The 19,415-nt window shown below is 40.7% G+C and overlaps 2 protein-coding genes across 5 annotated transcripts in view; one reads left to right on the top strand and one right to left on the bottom strand.

The window, feature by feature from the left end:
- NT5C3A (5'-nucleotidase, cytosolic IIIA) overlaps window positions 1-2,109 on the top strand; it is a 30,259-nt gene extending 28,150 nt beyond the window's left edge. For all 4 annotated transcript variants that reach the window (XM_063129878.1, XM_063129855.1, XM_063129871.1 and 1 more), the window contains one exon: window positions 318-2,109. In XM_063129878.1, coding sequence (XP_062985948.1) covers window positions 318-419 — 102 coding nt within the window. In that variant the 3' untranslated portion in view covers window positions 420-2,109. The remainder of the gene's footprint in view (window positions 1-317) is intronic.
- Window positions 2,065-18,714, bottom strand: FKBP9 (FKBP prolyl isomerase 9). The gene is made up of 10 exons (XM_063129843.1): window positions 18,449-18,714; window positions 15,420-15,565; window positions 12,614-12,803; window positions 12,033-12,178; window positions 10,284-10,473; window positions 7,850-7,995; window positions 5,972-6,158; window positions 5,414-5,559; window positions 4,575-4,738; window positions 2,065-3,654 (listed from the first exon to the last, which is right to left on the bottom strand). The coding sequence occupies exons 1-10, from the start codon at window positions 18,712-18,714 to the stop codon at window positions 3,475-3,477; spliced, it is 1,761 nt and encodes a 586-aa protein (XP_062985913.1). The 3' UTR covers window positions 2,065-3,474.
- Between the last annotated feature and the right edge of the window lie 701 nt (window positions 18,715-19,415).

A 19,415-nucleotide genomic window follows, 5' to 3' on the forward strand; every position in this document is an offset into this window, starting at 1 on the left:
TAATAGTCCTTCAATCTGACTTTCAAATGTGCGAAGTGGATTTTGTATATAACTTACTGTAAATGTGTTGCATACCTTGTGCTCAGTTTACTAATAATTATAAACTCTAATCTCAAAATTATGGGAAAGGGTTTGAATTACTTACATGAAATTCAAAGGCCTTCTCATAGTTTCCAACAAGAGATTTACATTACTTAGTTTAAAAAAACCAAGCCATTGCTACCTTTTTTTGCTAAGTTTTGTTCTTTTATTTTCAGAGGTGTCTGAGGGTCTTTTCCTCCTAACAGTTGTGTTTTTCTTTGCATTCTTAAAACTAGGTTGAAGAATTGCTGGAAAAATATATGGACTCCTATGATATTGTTTTGGTGAAAGATGACTCTCTGGATGTGGCCAACTCAATTCTACAAAAGATTCTGTAATATGCATTATCAGCAACTGCTAGTTTTCCTCCTGCTGGAAGCAATTGGACAGATTAGCATGCCTGTGCTGTTTTAAAAAAATAATACTGATGCTGTTTGTCATACAATTGTCACATTATTTGGAAAGTAATATACTGTATCCATGATCATCTGGCCATTTCTCTGGTACTGTTAAACACCCTTCACTTTTAATTGCACCTGTTATTTATTCCAATGGAAAGGCTGTATGGGTCACTGGAAAAGGACTCCTTCATTGGGGGGGGCAGGGTCACTCACAATAAAGGGATGGTTTTGGTATATATGGAACTGTCGTAAAAAATGAGAAGCATCGTGAATAAGCAAATGTGCAAATAATTGATTTGATTACATTTAATTTAAATTTCACCTTTAATCTGAAGAGGTTCAATACTGCAGGTTTGTGTATATCCCTAAAAACAATACTCTGTTCCAGAGCACAGAGTAAGAAAGCTCACTATTCACTCTTTTGTACTAGAAAGAACAGTTAGGTCTAAACAATAACAAAATCTTAAGGTCAAGTTGGCGATAGCAAAGTAATGCTGAAACAGATCTTGTAGAGTGCTTTATAATAATATTTGCACAAGAATGTACTTCTTTTGCCCTATAATTCGGCACAGGACAATTTTGAAGTCCCTTTTTCTAATTTCAAGAATACCAATGACAGAAGATACTATTTTCAGAAGCATTGTAACTGTTTTCAAGCTAGCTTTAAAGGATACTATTTCAGTGTTACCTTTAGTGAGGTGAGCTATAAGATGTGAGCAATAAAAATAAATATGTGCTAGAGTGCTCTTCATGCCTAGTCAGCAAATACTTTGACATGCAACTTTCATTCTTAAGAACATACCAAGAAACATGCTGGATCAGACCCAAAGGCCTATGTAGTCCAGGATTCTGTTCCTACAGTAGCCAACCAGATGACGAGAAGTCCACAAGTAGGATTCGACTATAACACCCTCTCACCCACGTTCCCTCGTGTTGAGGCATACTTGCTCTGATACCCTAGGGTATACAGCCATCCTTGCAGAGTCATTTATAGGAAGTGGTTCCCCATGAGTTTGCAGTAATTTCAACAAAGCCAGCCTGATCCCTCATTCAGATCTTGGTTATATTTTAGGTGCCATCCAATAAAGCTAATAACATGTATCAGTTGGACCTGTCTTTGTTTTCTAGAAAGCTTTGTTAAGCCCTAGGGAGTTTTGCCCCTATTCCCTTACTCTCCCTGGTTTTTTCCTGTAGTGTTACACGCAGATAGCTAAAGAAAAATCCCACTCTGCCAAAAGAGACCAAAAACACAGGAGTATTTCACATGTTGTTCAGATTCAGCCTGCAGAATATTTTAAAACGTTAAGTATTAATAATTCATGGCACATTTGAATACAAAGTAATTTACAATCCTTAGCTTATCTTTCCTCAAACTGTCTCTCATAGATGGGCTACTAAGTGGTTCAAAGTTCCTTTCCCCTCTCCCAAAGAAGTTGTGAATGTGATCTGAACCCATGTGTCCCATTTCCAATTCCAGCAACAGCCATCAGTTCAAATGTAAAACTAAAATTTCAATCAAAATTGTTTAACACCAAACCTTTCACAATCCCTACTCACATACATAGAAGTGTCTTGCACGATGTATTTGTCAATATTTTATTTAATAAAAATACCAGCATGTATCACATTCAACAAATACTCATGGCATTATTAGTATTACAAATTTGTAAAAAAAAATATTACAGAATTTTACTTTCTGTAAAAACATTGTTAAAGTGTGTCTTAAGTTTAAAACCAGCACCATTCTACAGTTAAAGGAGGTCTCATTGCACTGAGAAAGACTCTTTGTTCATTTCCACTAATGCCACTTGCATCAAGCTTTGGGGGAGTGAGTTTCTCACCTAATTTATTCTCTTGTTTTAAAGATTTGGCGACGTCTGAAAAATTGATCGTATAAACCACTGATGGGCAACATGTGGCTCAAAACCTGCATGTGCTTTGTCCCGCCCATCAAAATTAAAAACAAAATGGCATCTGAAGTAACCATTTTGAAGCTTTAACCACTAACAAGCTAATTTTTGACCCTTTGGGTGCTCCATAGCCTCTGGATGCCTTTTTCCCCCTGGCATCAGGAGGGAAGGGAGGTGAGGTACAGCCCACAGAGTGAAAATAGGTCCCAGACTCTCCTGGTTTAGACCCAGTGTGGTTTGGGATTTGATCTGAAGCACATTTTGAACAGTTCTTTAATCTACTTGAGGATTACTAACTACTCAAGGAGTAGATGCAGTAATCTTATGTTGCATATGCAGTTATAATCTTATCATTATGCATATTGCTTCATCTTTCTACTACATTTCTGATTTATACTTTTTTCTGTAATATGCATCTAAGGTTTTGGTGAAGAACAGCAAATATGAATTCGTGGGTATCTAAAAAGGATGACAAGTTTTTACAAGCAGAGCTACAATTCAAATCTTTAGGGAAGCATGGATCCCTGGTACCAGGAGAGCTTACCAAGGTAGTATTACATCTGGGTTGGAAACTGGCTTTCAAAACATTTGGGGGAGAGGTCTAATACTAGATACCCTCCTCTTGCCCTGGCCCAGGTATATTAGCTGAGCTAGGGTAGGAATTTCAAATAGCTCACTTTCTTAATCTTATTCTCATGGGCTGTGATACCGAAGCATGTTGGAGAGTAACAACAATGTCAAGATGCACACATTACTTTTAACAGAAACATGTACATTTTTGGGTCACAAACCCATGATAAAAATTCCAAGCCATCTCTTTAAAAATATATCACAAAAGCTGTGTGTCACTACAGTAATGTGTGTATTCCTTTTAAAAGTCATTAAAACCCATCGAGGCACTTCACGTTTTATAATATAATTGCCATAAGATATTTTTTTCCATTATATACCCATGCCTTTACCTACTTCACACATACAGAGACAAGGGCATTCTTTTCCACTGTACTCGTACACACACATTTCAGACCACTTCTATGGTGCATACACTCTAACAGCAGTTCAGCTCATATAAACAAACAAAACTACAGTTCATCATGTCCTTGTGGCTCCTGGTCTTTCAGTTTGAATTCTTCAGCAGTAATCTTGCCATCTCCATTTCGGTCTTGGTTGGCGAACATATTTTTCACAATTGTTTCAGAATCAAAGCCAGGAGCAAGCTTTCCTTTGCCAGAATTAACTTGCTCGTCAATATATTTAGTAAACTAGGATTAAGAGAAATATACAAAGATTTTAGGGAAGTAAAGTGAGCTTTGATACCAAGTCATTTAACCCTTAAAAACTACACACATGTGATAGCTTAGCACCTGAGTGCACCTCCAGATTCTTTACAGTGCTAAGGCCCAATGCACACATTGGGTTGGACCCACAGTCATGCATAGAGTAGGCCCACTGAATTCAATTGATTTCAATGAGTGTACTCTAGGCATAACTAAGTCAGAACCAACTCATTATCTGTTATGGACATGTTTGCCACCAAAAGGGCCCAACCATCTAATAAGGATTCAAGTTGTGGAATGTATACAACTACAGCCAGGTTTGTGAGAAGTAACCCAATGGAATGGAGCACCACCACGAGCTGTGTTTGCATGTATTGCAACAGTGCCAGTGGTCTTGACCTTTAGATAGCCCTATGCTACAAATACAACGATTTAAATTGAGATGTAATCCGATTCTCTTCACTGGAGTAGCTACAATATGAATTATGCAGCCTCTCCCTCTTTTGCACAGAACCTTCAAGTGTGAGTTGTTCTCCATTTTTGTAGAATGTTCAAAGCAATTCCAGATCAACTGCAAAATTATAGCATCTCTTTGGATAGGAATATTTGTTTCATTTCTCAGAAATGGTTCTCCTGTGATGATATCAGCATAATTGTAAACATATTGCTTAAAAGTCGCCATTCCCAATGTGATGCCCTCCAGATGTTTTTGACTACAACTCCTGTCACCCCTGACAATTGGTCCTGCTAGCTGAGGCTGATGGGCAATGTAGTATAAAACATCTGGAGGGCACCTTGTTAGGGAAGGCGATCTTGAACCAAGAGATTAGGGCTCCAATCCTCAATGTGTTGTATTATGAACTCACTGGCACCTATCAGAAAATCTTTACTAGCCAAAACCTTACCTCTTCCAGAAGAACCTCGCCATTGTTATCCTTGTCAATTTCTTCAAAGAGGTTAGGAGAGACGTCATCATGCCATACAAACATATAGCCATCTGGTAAGCCAGATACCAAGTCAAGCAGTTCAATGCTGAAAACTAACACAGCACTTCCAGGCACTTCTCCTTCTGTCACAGTAAATGCCAAAAATAAATGTTAACCCTTTGCAATGTGGGGATATTTCAGCAAGTATTTCGGAAGAGAACAAAATCTCACCCACTGACCACCAGCATATGCAAGCTATAACATTTCAACCACTGAGATAAATGCAAAAATAAGACCGCCTGGATCCAAAATAAATTTAAGGAGCTTTCTCCTAGCAAGCATATTAGGGTTTTGTAATTATTTGTATGTTTAAGTCTTAATGTAGAGACATTTGCTAATTCATATGCAATACATAGCACATTAGTTTATTATTTGAGGCTATACTCAACATTCTGAGAGAGAAATTGGTTTTATTACACACATACATGGCAACGTCTCATGTTGATGATAGAACTTTTAGGCTCATTTTTAAAGTTAAATTGCAGTTAAACGCTACTGTAATGAGCCACTTTTACACTGTGGAATAATATCACTGCTCTAATCCTACCTTATCTCACACAATTCAGACTCTGTGATATGAGCAGAAGAAAGGAACAGGGAGGATATAACATGGGGACACCACAGAACAATGAGAATACTTAAAACAAAATAAGATGACTTACAGAAATAAACTGGCACCCACAGCAGAGAAACATGAGAAATTCATGTCTCCATTACTATAAATTTCTTGGCTTTAGTGCACTAAACACTTGACTTACCAACTCCAGCCTCTCCATAACCGAGGTGGGGAGGAATAATCACTGTTCGTTTTTCTCCAACACACATATCTCTCAGACCCATATCCATTCCCAATACAACTTGTCCAGAACCTAAAACGATATTATAGGTTTTCCCAAGACTAACCCTGCAAAGAAAATAGTGAATCACAAACTTATTCATTCATTCATTCATTCATTCGATTTAAGCCTAATATACAGAACACACTAGGTGGCAATGACGCTAATCATCGCATGAAAATGCTACTGCCTCTAACTTTCTGGCATTTCACTTCCCTCTCCATTTTTGACGACAGCCCCCATAATCCCCAACCATGTTAGGTGAGCTGATGGGAATTGCAGTGCAAACATCTGAAGGGCACCATGCTGAGGAAAGATGGTCTAGATTATGCCTTCCCATCATACCAGTCTGTCACACATCTATTTTAAATGAATACAAATAATGTATAGGAATAAGTAATCAGATTTAACCCACATGTATAAAATATTTTCTCCAGTTTCAAGCTCCTATAGTTTCGCAATGCCAAAGGGTATACTTACGTTGAGTCTAACAAAGTGCCATCTAGGAGTGAGGCATTGTAGTGATACTTCAAGTAATCACCTTTCTTGCTCAATACTGAGCAGTTGCTGGGTTTGTAATGAGTGGTAATAGCAACAGAATCAGAAGGATTATGGAAGTCCATCACATGAATGTCAAACACCAACACCGCAGATCCTGGAATCTTTCCTGTAATAACAAACATATGAAAAAAAGACATCCACTCTTCTCTTAATTTTAGACACCCTGTACACAACAGACTCAATCTACTGAAAATGTATACTGTGCAATAAATAAGACTTGCTCAAGAGGACCTCCAAAATTCATGTTGAATTATGTAGAAGAGGCTTTTAGATATTTTATATTTTTCCATTAGCAGAAATCCTATATACTTTTTAAAGAGGTTTTGGGTCATGAGCTAATTGTCACCTATGTTATCAGCCCTGTCTTTATCTTGAGAACATAACTGCACTGATGAAAAATAATGAAACAGGACCAGAGACATTTAACTGGGTGAAATTGTATCTTTTATTGGGTTAACTTGCAGTAAAAAGCTGCTACAACCTTTAAGGTTTACAGAATATCAAGTTAAAATGCGTGTACAGAGCATTTTAAATAACGAAATCACTCAGAGTAACTTTGGGCTCCTTTTGCACTTTCAGTTTAAAGTCTGGATTACACTGTAAAAGGGATGCACCAAGTCACCAGTTCTGCCATTACCACAAAGTCCAAGGAAATGCTCACACATGCATCCTCTTTAGATGCTTCCTTGTTAACAACTGAGGCCACTTTTACATGCCAACACCTTTAAGAATCCCTTTGCTTCTTTCCACTGGGGGATCAGTAAGTTTTCAGCATTTCCCTATCCTGTGTTTCTCCCGTTTAGTCAAAGCTGTTCGGAATATGTGTCTGGTGCACATCATCTTTCTTTTTTAAAAAAACTTGGGCCAAACATGGGGTCTCTAATCCTCAGCATCACAGTTTAAAGCGCAATCCTGCTTGCACAGTGGGAGTGCTCCAGTGTCAGTCTCCAACATAGCAACTGATCTCCCTTCATTCCAGTTCCCAGGAAGGAGGGGATTGCCCTATTCCAACCACCCCCCATTGCACGCAAAAGGAGATAAAATATTTATACCCGATTTAAGGCTGGTGTAAATTTTTCCTCATGGTGGGGCCATGGCCAGAGACCAGGAAGGCTTTGACTCCTTTGGGGACATGGCCCTGAACTGTCCTGTTTATAATGTCTCCTGATGTCAGAACTCTAATACTGAGGAAGTAAGGGCAATAGAAGTTTCCACAGGAGCTGGGTGAATTCAAGGTTGAATTTCCCTCTTTGAGGGTGGACCTCTGTCTCTACCTCCAAGAGTGGGGAGATCCAATCTATCATATGGTCTCTGGAATTCCCTCCTAGGTGTCTAAGGATTGCAGATGAAAAGATTTTTCTCCAATCACTGCAGATATAATTGTGATCTTTCCCCCTTGTACTAATAACATTTTCAGTTCACTTGAAAAAGGAATGTTAGATAAATAAAATATTCACTATTGATTTGTTGCTTTATGCATCCACCATTTGGGAAGGTGGAACTAAATGTCTGCAAAACCTGTGAGCAAAAGACTTCGCTAGACATCTGGCAATGGGTTATTGAAGTCTGAATTATCATGATGTGCGAATCCAGCTGCACGAACACATTGTTAAATTGAGAGTGATTGTATAATATTGCATGACTGCAGAATGCCTGAAAATTAAAAAACTTCTGCCTGGAAGCATCATACACATATTATGTACTACATTAGTCCTTAAATATTTTAATAAATGTAATAGAAGATGACTGAACTGCAGGATACTGCTACTTAAGAATGCGCTGAATAAATGTACTCACCTCTTCCCTCTTCTCCATACCCAAGGTGAGGTGGGATTGTTATTCTCCTCTTCTCTCCAATGCATACACCAAGCAAGCCTTCATCCATCCCAGCAATCACATAACCTTTCCCAATGTAGGTATCATATGTTCGGTTCCGTGAATAACTACAGAAAAGATTTTGCTTTATTGAGACCACTTCCACTAAGAACACAAATATGGACCTGTTAGAACAACACACTAAGCCAGTGGTTCCCAAAGTGGGCAGTACTGCCCCCTTGGGGGCGGTGGGATTGCACAGGGGGGCATTAAGAGGCAGGGGGTGGCAGGGGGGCGCTAAGAGGCAAAGGGGTAGCAGGGAGGTGCTCGAGGTGGTCTTTTCCAAGAAGCACCTCTCCAGAAGGTCTTAAAACCCAGGGACATTTTTATGGGAGAAGGTAGTTTGGTCCCAAGCCATATAGAGGAAGAATCCACACATGTATAATACAGTTTAAGAAGAGTCCTTTTAACGGTGAATTGAAATGTTTCAAAAGCACCAAAACACTAATGAAGAGACATACCCTGCTTGGTGTGTCCCGCCACGCGCACTGCAAAACGGAGGCGTTTGCTCTCTTTTCCCTCCCTCCCTCGGCAAGCCTGTGGCGGGTGCTTTGGATTTTGAATAAATGTTCAATTAATTGTTAATGTTTTGAATTTTATTGTTATTATCTTCCTTAGTGGGTCGTTGAAAACCGCTATTCTGAATAACGATTTTTATAGTGTAGGGTAGGGGGCACTGGGAATGAGTTTGTGGAACCAAGGGAGCGGTTACCTGAAAAAGTTTGGGAACCACTGCACTAAGCCATGGTTAGGCTGCTAACCCTTTTGCAGCAAATGGTTAGTGAGCATGTTTTAACCATGGTTATGTAGCCACCATGGTTAGGAATGATTCACATGGCATGCTTAGTCATGGTTCATGCAACATGCTAAACCATAATGGTTAGCTCAAAATGCTTAACAACCATGGCTTAGAGTGTCATCTGAACAGCGTCTACAGCTTACTTAGTACCACAGCAAACACAGAACCGCTATAGGTACAATCTGCATACAATTTACTGTGTCTTATTTTTAACAACAATTTAGGCTACACATTTATCCTCCCTCCCTCTCCTCTCAATAACTTGGAAAAATATTATTGATATAATGCAGGGATGGGCAACCTGTGGCCCCTTGGACGTTTTGGCTTACAACTCCCTTCACCTCTACCCAGCATAGTAAATGGCAGTTGTAGGCCAAAACTTCAGGAGGGCCATAAGTTTTTCACCCCGATATAATGCAACTCCTGATCGTAAAGGTAGTGATTGAATAAAACCAGCAGCAAAGACTTGAATGAATGCTGGTTGTGACTACAATACATCACAGTGATTAAGGGTTTAAGCATGTTTGGTTTCAATAGGCTTAAGTGCACCTGGAACTGCTTTACAATGCACCATATCCATGCTCCCATCTACATACAGGGTCTGTCAACCAACAGATATCTTGAACAACGGCTGAGTATTCCCAGGTGTTGTCAGCTCCTGTACATTTCAAATCCTTTTGTCTGACTAACAAAATTAGAAACTGGCAAAATCCCAGCCATGTGCTAAGTACTTTTCTTGCTTGCAGCATATTCAGGAAATTACAAGAATTGCATTTTTTATGGGTTTGTGCTATTTTAATGGCTAGGCATGATCTTTTGTATTTACCTAGCCCTGAAGATAAGGCACTATTACTTCAACCAACACATGCAATATATTTTTACACTACGTTTATCACAATCCACTTGCAAAATACGAAACTTTACACAGTAAAATTATGCTAAAGGAAAAATATGAAGTATTTGTAAAATTTTCAAGTGCTTGAATTTCGTATGCTGATCTCTATTAGCTGTGATAAAAAAAATCATTCTACAACACCAACTTCTGTAAATTTATTCTTTAAATTTCTTGTTGCAAAGAGAGAGAAGTCCAAGATGACTCCTCTCAAGTTTTATTTATTTATTTATTTATTTATTTTATTTCATTTCATTTCATTTATATACTGCCCCCATAGCTAGAGCTCTCTGGGCAATTCTAAAATTGAAATAGAAACGAGTATACAAAATTTAAAATTCTAAAATTCTAAAATGCAGAACATACATACATAAAGCATTAAAGAGCACTTTAAAAGTAAGTATTGCTTATTTTTGCATTTTTCCAAGTTTTCCCATTTTCCCCCTCCCCTCATGGCCTCAAAATTTCTGGAAATTTTACATAACTGGGTGAAATTATTGCTCTACTTTTGGAAAGAGTCTCTCTCATATTTATTTATTATTGAAGACTTTTATACCCAGCCTCTTAGAAGACCTTTCATGACTGCTGACAAAAAGAAGCTAAGGATTGCTAAGGACACATACAAAACCAGAAAGTAAGAACTGCATGTATAGTAATCTGAATACCTGGAATCAAACAATGTGCCATCCAGGAGTGTGCCGTTATAGTGATATCTGAGGAAGTCCCCAACTTGGCTTCTACGCTCACAGGATTCAGGCACATATTGCTTTTCCACAGTGATGCTATCTTTGGGGTTGTGGAGATCTAGGAGAGCCACATCGAAGACAAGAGAAGCCTGACCCGGAATTTCTTTACCTGTAAGCAATGCAGACAGCAGGCAATTCTATCAGTGTAGTGATTCAGAAAAATCCAAGCTAATCCCACACATACATACACATCAATTCCATGCTACCATATAGTTTTGATAATTTCCCCCTACCAATTTCAAAACAGCTACATGTTTTGAATTAGCATAAGATAGATATACTACTCTCCATCATTCTACAGTTTATTTTTAATTATACTAGCAGCCCAATCCTAGATATATTCAGCTCAGAAGTCTAACCTTGTTCAATCAAGTTCATTTCAAGAAAGTATACAAAGGACTGTAGCTTTAAAGTTTCTCTGATTGCACATGGTCTTCTTAGAATGTAAAAAACATCCGTCCTTCCAATTAGTTGTTGTAAGATCCTAATACAGCATGGGCCAATAATTCTGAATCCAGAGAATCCAATTATCAAGGTAAGAAATACTAGAAAGGCCACATAGGGTCAAATCAAGCAGGAGCACCATTTAAGGGCTCAGAGGGGGAGTTATTCCCTCTGTGGTTTAAATCACATGTGATTATTCCTCAAGAATATAAATATATTTCTGGATTTATGGAGTATAAAAAGACACCATAACAAATACCCTTGATATGAACTACTTCTGTGCAATTTAAACTTAAATAAATCAAAGAACAGGCCTTTTAAGCCTTGTTTAAAACACACTCTCTTGTATCAAATGGCACCCCTCCCATTAGGCTCACTGTATTATCTTCATTAGTGGTCAGTAATAGATGCTTCAGGATGCTTTATGAAAGCAAATGCACTTACAAACTGCTCCGTTTCAATTTTCTTTGCTCATGCTTTCTAGCAACTTAGGCCATAGCTAGACCTAAGGTTTATCCCTGGATCGTCCAGGGGTCAAACCTGTTCATCTAGGTGACACACAGGGGATCCAGTGCTCAGGCAGGGGCGAACCCTGGATGATCCCAGGATAAACCTTAGGTTTAGCTGTGGCCTTAGTCTAGGGATATCCTGAGCATGAGCTAATATGCCTTAACAATTTTATCTCTATATAGGCCAATAAATTTAGCTCTACTAATCTGTACAGCCAATTTCTGCAATTTTGTCATAGTATCGGCTGTTATTATATCCCTATCATATCACGACATATCATGAAACAGCAGAAAATACCTTTTTACCAGGGGAAAAAATGGGACAGTTCACACATTCAGTAACAATGTGCAAGCATGGTTCCAGTCCAGAGTACTTCTTGTCCCCAAATCTTATAATCAGTGGGGTCTTGCAGGAAAAAGTGTAAGAAATTTTAAAATAATTTTCTTTTGCTAACAGCAGCCTTGTTATTCTGCCAGTTATCTAGCTAGAAAAAAAAATTAAAAGAAAATGGTAAGCAAAACTTTCTTCATCAGTAACTGGAATTAAAAAGCTCAATAGCCAATCAAGTATTTTGTTTATTGATTGATCAACTGATTCCTACCAAAAAAAATCACTATGAATTAATATGCTGTGGAAATATATCCTGCTGATTTAGGTTTTGAGGTTGCCTTTGCAATATATTGACTATGGGGGATAACCAAAGCTGGTATTTACCATCTCCATCTTCTCCATAGGCTAGGAAAGGTGGCACTGTGATTATTCGCTTTTCTCCTACACACATTTCAAGCAGACCTTTGTCCATACCAGGGATTAGCCAACCGATTCCCACATAGGTGTCATATGTTCGCATCCTATTATGACTGGAAATATAAATGAATCGCATCTTCAATTTAGCACTGGGAACTAGAGAAAAAGTTGGAAGACTTGAACAGGGGAGAGTCAATGTACAAAGATACTGTATTTGTTATAAACAATGTTACATATATCAGATATAAATAACTAAAATTAGCTACACAAAGGCAATGACACTTTCATTTTTAAATAGGTGCATTCTATAATTATTGCTCTTGTTGCTATATATAAACATATGAAACTGCCTTCTACTACGTCTGACCATTGATCCATTTAGCCTAGTATTATCTATTCTAATAGAAAATAGCTCTCCAAAATCTAGATCATTCCCGGCCCTGCCAACAAAATCTTTTTATTCAGTTTTATTTAAATTCTTGTAAATGCCCCCCAAAATGATACAATGCACCCAAAAAAAACATGAGGAAAAAATATTTTAACTTCACCTCGAGTCAAACAGTGTTCCATCTAGAAATGTCCCATTGTAATGATATCTTACAAAGTCAGACACCTGAACTGTCCTTGTACAATTTTCCGGCTTGTAATAAGTATGGATTTGAACTTGGTCTTCAGAATTCCAAAGATCAGCCAAAAGCACATCAAAATGAAGTACTGAATCTGCAGGAATTACACCAGCTGTAGATGCAAAATATATTAAAAAGGATATGATTCCATTTCTTCACCAAATACTAGTATAAAAATCACATTGGGCTGGATCCAAATTTTAGGCTGGTAGAAACAGACTTCCCCTCCTCCTTACAGCCCCACCAGATCCCTAGAAATGCTACAGAAATACTTAGATTTACTCACAATGCAATCTCAGACGTAACCCCCATTTAGTTCAATGCAGTTTACTCCCATGTAAGAGGGTATAAGTTTACAGCCTTAATTATGTTTTTAAAGATATAGTTATATACATTAGGGGACAAAGGAATTGTTATGGGATTTATGTATTTTAAATATTTATATCCTGTCTTATCCTACTCTTAAGATGGCTTACAACCAACCACAATTAAAATCACAGAACCCACTATTAATAAGATAAAGGACAAAATTACAAACAAGGGCAATGTTCCATTAATGTAAGCACCAGATGAAGAAAAAGGAGATGAACATTCAGCATTTAGGACTTCTCCACAACAGAGACTTCTCAAATTACAACCTCTGGTTTCAAATTATCTCTGTGACTTTCATTTACCGTATTTCTTCGATTGTAAGATGCCATCGATTGTAAGACACACACTAATTTCAGTACCACCAACAGAAAAAAAAACCCTAAGACACACCCGCGATTCTACGACGCACCCCATTTTTAGAGATGTTTATATTGGAAAAAAAGTGAAGAAATATGGTATATTCTTGTTCCTGTAGCTTCTGCAGGTAGACTATATGTGAAAAATGTAGGAGTAGTCACATGATAGGCAGTTTAGATCTCCCACATGATACAGGTACAATGGTAAGAGACTAAATGCTTTTCATTTCCTGACGTATATCCAGAATGGCAGCTGAGATAGAAAAGAATACTTCAGAAGCTTCTAATACAGAGCAGTTCAGAATGCTTAATGAGTAAAAAAAGATAATAAACCAAAAGGGGGAGCAAGAGAACAAATTCAAGTGGACATTCAGGAGTTTAAAGCCAATACAAAACAACTTGGTTTCCAGGACAGGACAGCCTACTCTGGGTTAATTCACCTGCAGGGGCTATTGTGTTGTGCCAGATGCCTGCAGGGGCCATTTTTGCATGGCACCCAGCTTGCCATGCAAACCCAGGCCTCAGGGTTTAAATAACCCATACCTGTTTTAGGATTATTTGTCTAACCCTTAAACACCCTTGCCACCTGGGTTCGCATGACATGGCAAGCTGGATGCCCATGGGCACCATGCAAAACCAATGCCCACGGGTGTCCCCAGGGGTAAACTAACCCACGCTGGGATGTCATGATGTGTGAGCAGGCTCAATGTGAGGCACTGGAGACTACACAATGGCAAGAAGAGCAATCCCATCCTCAGTGCGGTCACTCTCAAACATGTGCCAAAAAAGAACTGCTGTTATGCCATGAGAAGTCTCTTGTGATGCCAAAGCACTAAACCTGACAAGATGCTGCCTACTGCATGTCTGCAGTATTCACTGATCTAGATTTACCTCCTTGCAATCCATCTCCTGTCATTTTTCTGCATCAGAAGTGTCTGGCTTATTCAGTCACTCCCAATACAAGAATTCTCTGCCCTCAGAGGAAGTTGCATGTTGCATCTCTGCATGAGTCATTGCTCTGGTCTTCCCTCCTTCAAATCTGGAGGTACATCCAGATCACCAAACATACAAAATTGAAACTATTCAATGGGGGTGAGGGAGAGGGTAATTCTCAATCCTCCTTACTCTAAAACAACAGTGGGCAACTTGAGGCTCTCTGGATGTTTTGGTCTTCAGCTCCCATGATCTCTCACCATTGGCTATCCTGGCTAGGGTTGATGGGAGTTTTAGGCTCTAAAAGCAAACCTTTGGGGCTGCAAGATTGACATAGGCCTCCAATTTTAATTCAGAAAAAAGTGTGCCTTAGCTATCAAAATGTTTGGGAAACAACTAGCCTAAAGCTTGGTTTGGCTTTTCACTATGCCGCTGTTGAAGTACTACATTGTACTCATCTTGGTTAGAACTCATTTTTGGAGGTTAAGAGAGCTATAGAATTTAAACACATAAACAAACAGGGATAGCAACTTGATCTGTATGGAGGAACACACTGGACATTTTGTCCTCATGTGTTTTCTGCAACTACCATCACTAGAAGTTTACTTCTTTTTAAATGAAAACGAATTCTCAAGATTTTCGCAAAGACCTACCTCATATCTGGAGGAAGGAGAAAGCTTGAACAAAGGCAAGTTATATACCTCCTAGACTAAAAATGTACCTACTAAGTCATTCTATTTCTGCCTGTATTAACCAGAACTCTTTAATTCTATTAATATGACATAGCTATGGATCTAATCATGTGGACGAAAAGGGGAAATCATTGTATCTGATGTGTTGCTCAGAAGCTTGGAACTTCTAATAAACTTGTGGAGCTTCAGAGCAGGGCCCGCTAGCCTGATCCAACTTCCTTCTCATCTGCACATTCAGATCCATGAATTATGTCATATGAATACAGCTAATTTGATAGCAATAAATCCACAGATCATAAATTTTATGAACTTTTTGCAACCTTTCTTTGTAACTATAAATTTCAATAGCCAGCCTAAGTTTATACTTATACTTACAAACTCCTTCACTCCCATAGCCAAGGTGGGGTGGAATTTTTACAAATCGTCTCTCATTCACGCACATGCCAAGGAGAGCTTTGTCCATTCCAGTAATAAGCTGGTTTTTACCCACAAACACATTGAACGTGGAGCCCCTGTCATAGCTAGAAAGAGATAAAATATCTTACTTACCTATTCATTTGTAATTCATTTAAACCTCATTTACAGATTTCATTGACAGCTCAAAACATTTACCCCTTCCCCAGTTACTGTCATAGCTAACAGATGTTGACAGAGCAATCCTCCATGAATGTGTCTAATTCAGAAGTTCTCAAACTGTGGTCCATGGATCTCTACTGGTCCATGAGTTTCATTCAGGTGGTTTGTGAAAGGTTGCAGAACCATCAAGAATGTCTGTACTTGGCCCTGAAGTTTTCTAATTATGGAGATCAAGGCCATTTTGACTATGGCTGGATTATTCAAAAGTCTAATCTAAAGCCCATGACTTTCATAATATGACACTGGTGCATTCTACTAATTTCCCCTATAATATTTACCTTTTAAAAAGACCCATCTCAGGGCCCTTGAATGCTGAAACAGACCTGAGTTTAAAGATATGAAAGTTACACCTGACTTCATAGACCTTAGCTCACATTGGCTTGGTTCAGACAACACGGTAAACCATGCTGCTTAACCACAAAATGATTAAGGGAATGCATTGACCTTAATGCATTCCCTTAACCATTTTGTGGTTAAGCAGCATGGTTTAGCATGTTGTCTGAACCAGGCCAATAAAGGCATAAACACCTATTTAGAAAGCCATGGCTGTGGTTATTAATGATGTGTACAACAAACAACAGTTTATTAATAGTGCAATCCTATGCATGTCTATTCAAAAGTAAGCCCCACTAAATTCAATGGGACTTACAGGTAACTATGTATAGCAGGAGAGAGCAAGCTTTTCCGGCCCAAGCAGCAAATTGGCCCAGGGCTGGAATGTTGAGGGCCACATGCAAGCAGTGGCCAAGGCCATTGCCCTATGTGCGTGAAGTCACTGCTTGCATACAACTCCCCTACACACAATTTCACACTTCCCAGCCCACCTCCTCAATTGATCCATGAATATCAACTGAAGGCCATTTTCTCTGCCCAGCACCAAGAGAGGCTCTCTATCTCAGCACCGAGCAGAGGAAAGGGCTTATCTCTGATATGCTAATGAGATAAGCCCTTTCTCCACTTTCAGCATTTGGCTTGGGGAAACAGCTTATTTCTGATGTACTACCAATCAGAGATAAGCCCTTTCCCTTCTCTCTTGGTGCTGGAGCAGGTAAAAAGGGTGGGAACTGGAAAATAAGGTTCGTGAGCCAGAGGGGAAACCCTCAAGGGCTGCATTTATTCCCAAGATGGAGGTTCTCCATGCCTGCTGTGTAAGATTGCACTGTAAGTGATTCACCAAGACCACTAGTAGTTTTCGAGTGGTGAGTGAAAAAAACCCTTTCAAATAATTTTTTTATTTAGACAGATTTCAATCTGGTGGGTACCATTTTTTCCCCTTCTTATTGGTGTGTTTTAATTTTGTGTGTGTTTATTGGGATGGATTTATTTGATGAGTTTTAATGTTTTAATTGTAACTTGTTTTATTTGAGCACTAATTTTAGTGCAAAGGTATTTGAGAAACACTAGATTAAATTTTTTGTTAAGCCATCAAAGCTAGTTTGGCTCCAGCTGGAATATTGTGCAAGGTTCTAGCTGCCCATCTCAAAAGGCCTGGGAAAGTTGCAAAAAAGCATGTCAATAATGATCAAGAGACTGGTGTAACTTTGCTACAAAAAAATCCTGAACATAGAATCATAGAATACTAGAGTTGGAAGGGGCCTATAAGGCCATCGAGTCCAACCCCCTGCTCAATGCAGGAACAAGGAGTGTGGAACCTCTTTCAGACTGAAGGCTGAATTTAATTTTGGAGAAACTCTCTCGGGCTGCTTTTCCAATAGATGGAAAGCGTACTTCACTGCCAACTTCTACTGCCTTTTAGAATAAGAGAGCCGGGAAACCGCCAAACCATCAAGGTCAGATGAAAGGGGGTACAAACCCTAGATTAGGACTGTGAGAGGGCTGGAATTGGCTCATGCGCCTGAGGTTTCCAACCCTACTGAGAGAAAGTTTATGGGGGAATTTATTTATTTTTTTAAAAAAAGATTATGTTAAAAATATTCTACATCCAACTGGTAGTAATGCATATAGCGTATCAAAGTTATAATTAAATTCATCTTCTTTCAGGGTCTAGAAGAAGAGCTCTGCTGGATCAGACCAAGGGTCTTTTTAGACCAGACACAGTGGCCAAACAGCTGCCTGTGGGAAACCCAAAAGAAGGACATGTTCGGAGGCCACACAATGAAATGGAGTCTGTTGAAAATTGTACCAGCAGGGAAGGTGGGACATTCCAAAGTGCCTCCCATACGGAAAGGGATGTAGCATCCTCCCAGTATTACGCCTGCAGGCACATGGGTGTGCACCTTTACCCATAAGGTAACCTTGGAAGCAGCCCTTCTGCCTAGGGCGAAGCTTTCTAGGTCAGCGGAGAAGCCTATATGCATCTCGCCTGAATTTGCAGGAGATGCTGGCAGGCAGGCATTTCCCCCGAAGGGCTGTTCCCCTGGCATTCGCTCACAGCCATAGCTGCCGTACTTCGCATCCATGCAGCACAGGGCTCTGTCTGCTCTGACGGGGCAATGGCTCTTTGATGTCTCGGGTGCTTGCTGGGGGCTTTCCCCCAACCCTGCGAACTCTGGGGATGCACGCCAGGGACCGAAACTGGGACCTTCTGCATGCAAAACTCTCCTCTGCCTGTCACGGAGCTACAGCCCTGAGGTTGTAAGCCTCCGCACACCTACCTGGAAGCGAGCCCCACTGCCTTCAGCGGGGCTTACTCCCGAGTAAGCACGCCTGGCTTTGCGCTGCAGCTCTCGCCTCGGTCCCCCCGGCCTTCTCTTATTCGCCCGCCGCACCGGTCGAGGAGGAGGAGGAGGGGGCGGGGGGGAGGCTACCTGGAGTCGAACTTGGTGCCGTCGGGGAAGGTGCCGTGGTAATGGTAGCGCACGAAGTCGCCGGAGCGGACGGTGCGCGGGCACTGCTCGGGCACGTAGCTGCGCTCGACGAGCACGTCCTTGCCGTCCCAGGGGGTCTCCCCGGCCGGCACCGGCGGAGCTTGACACGCCACGCAGCTCACCAGCAAGGCGAGCAGCAGCGGCGAGCAGCAGCAGCGGCGGCGACGGTGCCTCCTCCGGCCGGGCGGCATTCCTGGCCCTTCCATAGCAAGGGGCGAGCGCGGGATGGAAAGGTCGAGGGGGCCTGCGCTGAAATCCCGGCTTCCCAAAGCTGCAAACGTGGAGAGGGGGTGGGGTGGGGTGGGGTGGAGGAGGAGGAGGACAACAAAATCCCACCCCGTCTCTCCTCGCAAGTAGGAGGAGCCAACCCCTGCCCGAAGCGGTTAGTTTGGAGCGTGACGCCGCTTGTCTGCGTGTGTTAACGGCATGAACCGCTAAGCCAGGCTACAGAGCCGCACTCGGCGAAAAGGCCGTCTAACTATAAAGGAGGAGGAGACGATTGGAGAGTAGGGAGACGGGCTGACCAGAGAGCGGTCTATAGCTCCCAGTTCCCCGGCTGTTTCTCCCCCTCGGGAGAACTCTCCTCCTCCTCCTCCTCCTCCCCTTTGCTACGTGGCGCCGCCGCTTTCTTTCCTCGCCAAAGCGCCTACAAGGCCTCAGTGTTCCCTCAGGCCGCAAGGCGACATTCTTCCCTCCTCGTCTGGATTCAGGGAAATCCATCGCGATGAGCAGGGCTTCTGCCGTGGTTCTGCAGCAGCAGTAGCAGCAGCAGCAGGCGGAGCGCGCGCCTAATTTGGAACTGCGGCCGGTTCAAGAGGCGGGCCGCGGCGACTTGGCCCATGTTTCTTCGCACTCGTTTCTTTAATAACAATTAATAAAATGACAATAAAAAGCAAACAAAAGTTAC

The sequence above is a fragment of the Elgaria multicarinata genome, chromosome 1 (assembly GCF_023053635.1).
Source record: "Elgaria multicarinata webbii isolate HBS135686 ecotype San Diego chromosome 1, rElgMul1.1.pri, whole genome shotgun sequence".
In the NCBI taxonomy this organism is placed as follows: Eukaryota; Metazoa; Chordata; class Lepidosauria; order Squamata; family Anguidae; genus Elgaria; species Elgaria multicarinata.

Coding starts and splice junctions, on each gene's coding strand:
- FKBP9 (XM_063129843.1), bottom strand. CDS start 18,714: ATGGAAGGGCCAGGAATGCCGCCCGGCCGGAGGAGGCACCGTCGCCGC. Junction 12,804..15,419: donor CTATGGGAGTGAAGGAGTTT/GTAAGTATAAGT, acceptor TTGCATCTACAG/CTGGTGTAATTCCTGCAGAT. Junction 7,996..10,283: donor GGCACATTGTTTGATTCCAG/GTATTCAGATTA, acceptor TCTTTTCTGTAG/TTATTCACGGAACCGAACAT.